The following is an 8,094-nucleotide window of genomic DNA, read 5'->3' as shown; positions in this document are numbered from 1 at the left end:
GCAGTTTGGTGATTGATTGGGGGATCAGAGGGGATTTTCGCGTTTTTTGGGTTGAGATTTTGATTACTGGAGAATTTTTTGCGAATTAGGGAGAGGGGGGTGGAGGGAATTACTGTGGGAAGTTATTTGCAGGACATTTTGGAAATTGCGGGAAGGAATTGTAATGTTTTTGGGGAGAATGAAACGTCTTGGATGATGGGCCAGCATTTGTTTTTAGTTAGTGGGGAGGATTAAGAGAGATTTTCTCAGTAGTTTTCGAATATAACTGAATTACGATGGAAAGGAGTAAATTCTAAAGGAAAAGGACAGAGGATTATCTGCGTCTGGCAACATCACAATCCAATCGTGAAGGATGATTAAACCAAATAAAGAAAAATTTCTTGGTAATTGTTTATTTCGAGTTTTGAGGGGTTTTGCTGAGTTGCATTTGCTGAGAGACGCTAATATATATATATATATATGGACATCGCGTGGAATGATTCGAGGGGTCATGAAATGTGGAGGTATCATGAAATTTCCACATTTGATTTTCGGCCTCCCCTCGGGTCGGGCAGTTAATTAATATAATTGTTATGTGTAGAGGGTGATAATTTATTTGGTGTCCGGCCGGGAGGGCTTGTGGAGCAATGTGTTAATTGATTTGGGGTGTCGAAAACGATTTGTTGCATTTTTCCGTTTAGGATATCGAATGTTATGGAATCAGTTTGGCAATAAGCGATTTCGCGGAAAATATGATATGCGCATAATTGATATAGTTCTGTTGTATAGATGTGCTCCGTTATTTGGAGTTTGAGAGGCTCGGGGTTTGCTGAGTTGTCGGCGCTGAAGGGCTCTATTTGCGATAGGGGAGCGGAGGGAAATTGCAGAGGTACGGTTTTTTCGTGGTGCAATGTCCTGATTGATTGGGGGGATCAGGGCAGATTTTCCTCGAGTCTTTCAATTTATAAGATTCTCAACGTCTTGTTGAATGCGAAATTATGTGAATAATAGTTTTAGGGAGAAATTTCCAGGGATTTCTTTTTAAAGAAACTTTGGGGTGAGATTTTTTGTAGAATCTATTGGTTGCGAGGCAGAAACAACATTAACATCCTAGATCCCATTAATATATTAGAGTTATATTAATGGATAATGCGGAAAGCATCCTCCTCAGGGTCAAATTTATTTATCTACAATAATCAAGAAAATACAATATCAAAAATAAATAACCATTTCCGTTGCATCTTTTAATCCATAAGGTTTTCACGCTGTTGTTACATTTGGAATTGTGCCGCAATGAGTTGTGTCAAAAGAAAATATCTAGAGGTCTTTGTTGTATTGAATTTAATGATCTCCAAAGAAAATCCTCTTAAAATGTTTCCAACAATGGCTCGTTTGCGAAGTAAAATGCGAACTCAACAAAAATGGGAGATTGGGTCTGTCGGGTTTAATTAATAAATTTCCGAATTCTTCACTTTTATTTGTGATTGTACCCAACTAATTACATAATGCCGGGTTTTGTAATTAATTTTTCAAGAAATAGTACTAGATGATGAATTTTTTGATGACTTTTCTTATTTCCCGCGGTTATTAGGAGCATCTGATAATATAAGTTGCTACTTGTTATTTTTTAATTCGAACGGACTGAGATTACTGAGTTGTAGCAATTAAAAATGCTAATTGTGATAAACGGGAAGATAAGTTCAAAGGTATGATGTCTTGTACAGTGCAATTTTCTATTTGATTGGGTAAATCGAGAAACATTTCGCATACGTCTTTTAATCGATAAGATTTTCAAGCTTTTGTTACATTTGAAATTCTGCCCGCAATGAGTTGTTTCAAAAGAAAATATCTAGAGGTCTTTGTTGTATTGAATTTAATGATCTCCAAAGAAAATCCTCTTAAAATGTTTCCAACAATGGCTCGTTTGTGAAGTAAAATGCGAACTCAACAAAATGGGAGATTGGATCTGCTAGGTTTAATTAAAAATTCCACAATTCTCCACTTTTATTTGTCATTTCATTCAAGTGATTACATCATTCCTGGTTTTGTAATGAACTTTTCAAGAGATAACACTGGATTGCACATTTTTTTATGACATTTTTTATTCTCCGTGGCTATTAAGTGTTTCTGATGATATAATTTAGCAATTGTTTTTTTCATCACACTGTCGGTTTACGCACTGAGAGAAATTTCAATGGTAATTTCACGTACAAGGAAATTGTCAAAAAAATAATAGTTACGGTAACAATAAACGTTGTAGATTCAACTATTACATTAAAGCGAAAATTACATCATAATGTTGATGACACTATTTGACATAGTAAATCGAACGATGAATCCTAGTTTAATCTACAAAATTTATTGTCACTGTAAATATAATTTCTTTGGCAATTCCCTGGTAGTGAAAATTACCATTGAAATTTTTCTCAGTGCGGTTACTTCGTGTCCGTCAAACTCCCTTTACGGACATTGTGAATAAAAATTATGTTCGTCACTCGGCCAAACACAATTTTTCTGACTCGTGTGATTGCATTCCTCGGCGTCACCTCGGTTTGTTACCCTCACACTCGTCAGAAAAGTTTTTCGGCCTTGTGACGAAAATAGCTATTTTTTAATTTAAAGGGACTGAAAATGAAGATGATTCCAAAGATGTGTTTGCAAACCATAAGATTTTCAAGCTCTTGTTACATTTGAAATAACCCCTGCAATGAGTTATTTCTGAAAAAATATCCAAAGCTATTATTTGCACCGAATTGAATGATCTCCGAAGAAAATCCCCTTACACCGTTCTCTAGAATTGTTCGTTAGCGAAGTAAAATGTGAACTCAACAGAAATCAGAGATTGGATCTGTCACGTTTAATGAATAAATTCTAGAATTCTTCTCTGTTGTTTGTTATTTTACGCGAGTCATTACGTCATTCCTGCTTTTGTAATGAATTTCTCAAGAAATGACAGTGGATTCTGCATTTTTTATGACCTTTTCTATTGTCCACGGTTATTAAATGTATCTGATAATATAATTTACTACTTATTTTATTTTAATTTGAAGGGACTGAGATTGCTGAGCTGCGGTAATTGAGCACTCTAATTGCATTGAAGAGCAAAATAATTCCAAAGACGTGGTCTTTCAAACCATAATATTTTCAAGTTTTTGTTACACTTGAAATGATAGAGATCATTTTCGAAATGAGATATTTTCGAAATGAGTTACATCAAAAGGTATTCTTTGTACCGAATTTAATAATCTCCAAAGAAAATCCTCTTAAAACGTTCTCCACAATTGTTCGTTTGCGAAGTAAAATGTGAACTCAACAGAAATCGGAGATTGGATCTGTCAGGTTTAATGAATAAATTCTAGAATTCTCTTTTGTTTGTTATTTGATGCGAGTGATTACGTCATTCCTGCTTTTGTGATGAATTTCTCAAGAAATAACACTGGATTCTGGATTTTTTAATGACCTTTTTCATTTCCCGCGGTTATTAAGTGTATCTGATAATATAATCTTGTACTTGTTTTTTTTTAATTTGAAGGGACAAAACAAAAAGGAAAATAATTCCAAAGATGTGGTTTTTTAAACTATACGATTTTCAAGCGCTTGTTGCATTTGAAATTATCCCCGCAATGAGTTATCAAAAGCTATTCTTTGTACTGCATTTAATGATCTCCAAAGAAAATTCGCTCAAAGCGAAATAAAATACCAACTCAACCAAAATGGGAGATTGAATCTGTCAGGTTTAATGAATAATTTACTGAATTTTTCATCTGTAATGGTTACTTTATTCGAGTGATTACGTCATTCCTGGCTTTATAATAAAATTTTCCAGAAATAATATTGGATTATGAATTTTTTATGACCTTTTTATTTCCTCCAGTTCAATTGCGCATGCTAATTGTATTTAAGAGACAGATAATTCCAAAGACGTGGTCTTTTAAACCACAAGATTCTCAAGCTCTTGTTACATTTGAAATTATCCCTGCAATGAGTTATCAAAAGGTTTTCTTTGTATCTAATCCCAAAAGAAAATCCTCTCAAAACGTTCCGCACAATGGCTCGTTTGCGGAATAAAATGTGAAGTCAACAGAAATGGGAGATTGGATCAGTCAGGTTTAATGAATAAATTACAGAATTCTTCTCTTTTGTTTGTTATTTTAAGCAAGTGATTACGTTATTCCTAGTTTTGTAGTTAACTTCTCCAGAAATAATACTGCATTACGCATTTTTTGACGACCTTTTTTATTTACCGCGGTTATTAAGTGCATCTGATAATACAATTTAGCAGTTGTTTTTTTTATTCGAAGGGACTGACTTTGCTGAGATGCGGCAATTTGGTATGCTAATTATATTAAAGAGACAGATGATTCCAAAGACGTGGTCTTTTAAACAACAAGATTTTCAAGCTCTTGTTACATTTGAAGTTATCCCTGCGATGAGTTATCAAAAGGTTTTCTATGTATCGTATTCCAAAAGAAAATTCTTTCAAAGCGTTCCCTACAATGGCTCGTTTGCGAAATAAAATGGGAACTCAGCAGAAAGGGGAGCTTGGATCAGTCAGGTTTAATAAATAAATTACAGAATTCTTCACTTTTATTTGTTACTTTATTCGAGCGATTATCTTATTCCTAGTTTTGTAATGAGCTTTTCAAGAAATAATACTGGATTATGGATTTTTTTGATGACCTTTCTTATTTTCCGCGGTTATTAAGTGTATCTGATGGAGACTAGAGCCGTCTGACTATTATCGGGGTGTTCCACTTGAGGCCCGAACGGCTCCTAAACAGCCAGGCGCCGAGATACTATCAGCTTATCCCCCCATTGTTTGCCTTGTACTTATTTCTCACGAATGGTTAAAAAGAGCGGGGAGAAATTTCATTATATTTTTTTTTCCAAGTTTTATTTTTCAGGGAGAAGTGTGTTTTTGTGATTGATGCAGGAGATATTGATTCGTTGTTGTTCATTAATTAATCAGTTCACTTCGATCTCTCGGGCCGATTGAAAGGCAGCTACGAGGGAGTTCAGTTGGACTGATTCACTGGTGCCAGCTACAGTGTGTTTCTCGATAGCGCCCACCTTGATCACCAGGTCGATCATGATGTCATCAGGGAATTCAACTGGGGGGGAATTGTCATTTGATTAGAATGAGAAATGGAGGGTTTTGCTTCACATGGAAAAACTTACTTTGATTGAGGAATAGGTGGAGCTCTGTCAGGATGTCCTGGAGGGCCAGACCCTTCCTTATCTTGAGATCTTGAATTTCTAGGTTTTGTCGTTCAGGAATTTGTTATCAAATATATCAGATGACTCTATTCATTTGCTAAATGAATCATTCTCAGTTTTGAACAATGGAATTATCGACTTGAAAAAAAACATCCAGATAACGTTCGAAAGATAGTAAACCCAGGCCTTAAGACTTAAAAATTAAGGGTTACAAGGATCATGAGGGTCAAAATAAGGGTTACGAGGGCTGTAAGCAGGATCAGATTAGGGATTTAAATAAGTAAGACACCCTGTGCTCATATCTAATAAAATGCTGAAAAACAGATGTTCTTTCACGTTTAATTTTCCCACTAAGGAATTAATTAGAAAGGATACTATTATATGCTGACGTGTAAGACTCGTTAAGCAGCCAGTTCATTATGTTTTTTATGTCGATGGGGAGAGGGTGGCCCACGCAATTATAGACATTTTCCTCGGTCACTGAACCGTACGCTAGCCAGGTACTTTGAAGAACGTTCAGGACTTTTCGCATGTCACCACCACTGAGGGTCATCAAAGCTTGTTTTCCATCCTCAGTTACTTTTAAACTAAAGATTTAAAAAAATTAATAAAACAGTTTTGCAATTTTCGGGGTTGGATAGGTGATTTATCTTACTTTTCTTTTTCGATGACGTGTTCGAGCCTCGGCATTATCTGATCAGACGACAATGGACCGAATCTGAACTTTGTGCACCTCGACTGGAGTGCAGGAATGATTTTACTGAGGTAATTACAGATTATACAGAATCTCACGTTATCTGTGTATTTTTCCATGACTGAAAACGATGGAAATCATTGAATCACGAATATCGCGTGTTTAAATCGAAAGGGACTTCTGTGCGATTTTAAAATTTTGTGTGTCAAGCCTGCTTGCAACAGGCTTGAATAAATTGAAAGCGCACTGATGTATTATTCGCGAGTCCATTCACTTCTAGGGAATGTTTCGGTGGAAAAATCTGAACACGGGGAGGGAAAAAATATTTTCTCCAACAAGTCTTGTTTAAAAAATTATTAAAAAAAGAAGATTTAGTGCTCACCATTTAAAGAATGTCCTGAGATGAAAAAGTTTTATCGCAAAAATGGATTTAATTATTCCAGAGAATTTTTATTCTCCGTGCAAGCAATAAATGTCGTTTCTAAAACTATTTAATTGTTCTTCGTTATGTATTTTGCTGCCGAAGAATGTTTGTTTTATGCGAAAAAAGGGGACAGTCGTTTTTCGAATCGACTATTCACTAATCACAGATAAGAAATTAATTCGTAAATAAAACAGAAATGATTTAACTTGAGGACAAAATATTGCGTAATAAATATCCATCTATGGGAGATATTTGCATCCTGAAAAGGCACTCTTGAGTCAAACATTCCGCTGTTGTTGAAAGCACAGCGATTATCGATGTGTGAGACTTGAAAATTGAGGTAAAAGTTCTTTTTTAGTCATTTTTAACGTGCGATTTTTTTGAGCGAGAGAACTTATTCGTTTTCTCTCAGTGTAGGAGAAATGTTATATGCGCATGACAGAAATAATGTTCTTGACGTTCAGTCAACTTTTTTCTCTTTCTCCATTCACTCATTCAAATTGACAGCCTCAATTTTCTCTTTCATTTCAACAAATTACGTACGTTTTTGTACAAAAACGTTGTGACGTTTTGGAACGTTACACGTCGTACGTGAGTTACCAGAGGTCAGGTACCTACTTTTAATATCGTTAATGATAGAATGCCATCCAGACTAGATTTTTTAAATCTAATCTTTAATAAGAGTAATCTATTTTTAATCTTCAATGATGCATTGAAATTCCTTGATTTATTTACTGGAAAAACTTTAATAATGATGTGCTTCGAAAAAAATACATATGAATATACGACTCTACGATATTAGCTGCCTGGGAAAGAGCGCTATTTTGGCTCTATTTTTGTATCGATAACGCAGTGCCAAAGCAAACAGACAGAAATTTAGAATAAAAAAGTAAGCTGATTATTTTGAAAATATCATTACTTACTTCTCCTGAGAGCATTTTGAGCATCATTCGTCATAGCGTCAGCTTCATCCAGAATAATCAGCTTGAACCCTGATCTGTACATTGTTCCAGTGCTTGCAAAACTCAGGATCTGACCCCTGACAATCCCAATCCCTCTGTCGTCTGAAGCATTCAATTCCAGCACCTGAAAATCCCCACAAAACTCGTATGAAAAACACTCTAAAAAATCAAAGTTACATCGTGTTAAACGTGGAATTAGAATCCTTCTCGTCAGTTATCTTTTCTCTAGAACCCACCGAATACTCAGGGAATCAGTGAAAAATAATAAAAGAAGAGGGATATCGAACCATTGACTGAAACTGAGCTGGAGTGTAGAGTTTCCTGGCACAAGCAAGAATCGTACTGGTTTTCCCTGTACCTGGGGGTCCATAGAGCAGCAAATGTGGCAGTTGATCCTCATCGATGAATTTATTAACTAAAATTTAAAATAACCTATTCACCAATCTCTTCACAAGGAGAAATTTAATCTCTACTCACTCGTCTTTATGATGTCCTCGTGTGATATTAAATCATTGAGAGTAGCAGGCCGGTACTTCTCCACCCTTCAACAGGAGTAAACAATAATCCTAACCTCAAACCACACGAATTTCGGAGTAGATACTCACCAAGGTAAATTGGATCGTTTCTCAGACATTACTGACAACAATTATCACTAACAGAACGCCTCAAATACTGACAAGCTGTTCCCTTTGTTAATCAATGTATTTCCAATATTAAAACAATTGAGAACTGCGAGACGAGAAGTCGAGACGAGGCGAGACGAAAACTAATAAATTCCCGCTAAAACGCACAACAGCATCTCGGGAGGGTTGGGGGGG

General features: G+C 35.6%; 1 protein-coding gene across 1 annotated transcript; it reads right to left on the bottom strand.

Moving 5' to 3' along the window:
- Positions 1 to 4,582: 4,582 nt before the first annotated feature.
- LOC107041278 (replication factor C subunit 5) lies at positions 4,583 to 8,064 on the bottom strand. The gene is made up of 8 exons (XM_015261758.1): positions 7,882 to 8,064; positions 7,754 to 7,818; positions 7,564 to 7,691; positions 7,238 to 7,400; positions 5,852 to 6,011; positions 5,572 to 5,783; positions 5,158 to 5,235; positions 4,583 to 5,090 (listed from the first exon to the last, which is right to left on the bottom strand). The coding sequence occupies exons 1-8, from the start codon at positions 7,908 to 7,910 to the stop codon at positions 4,945 to 4,947; spliced, it is 981 nt and encodes a 326-aa protein (XP_015117244.1). The 5' UTR covers positions 7,911 to 8,064; the 3' UTR covers positions 4,583 to 4,944.
- Between the last annotated feature and the right edge of the window lie 30 nt (positions 8,065 to 8,094).

The sequence above is a fragment of the Diachasma alloeum genome, unplaced genomic scaffold (genome assembly GCF_001412515.2).
Source record: "Diachasma alloeum isolate Michigan unplaced genomic scaffold, Dall2.0 Dall_scaffold_00179, whole genome shotgun sequence".
NCBI lineage: Eukaryota > Metazoa > Arthropoda > Insecta > Hymenoptera > Braconidae > Diachasma > Diachasma alloeum.
This window is presented reverse-complemented; position numbering and strand designations above follow the sequence as displayed.

Bases quoted from the DNA above. Each gene is read 5' to 3' on its own strand.
- LOC107041278 (XM_015261758.1), bottom strand. From the start codon at position 7,910: ATGTCTGAGAAACGATCCAATTTACCTTG. The intron at 7,692-7,753 runs GTGAGTAGAGAT...TTTAAATTTTAG, and splicing joins CGAGGACATCATAAAGACGA to TTAATAAATTCATCGATGAG. The intron at 5,784-5,851 runs GTAAGATAAATC...TTAAATCTTTAG, and splicing joins CACGTCATCGAAAAAGAAAA to TTTAAAAGTAACTGAGGATG.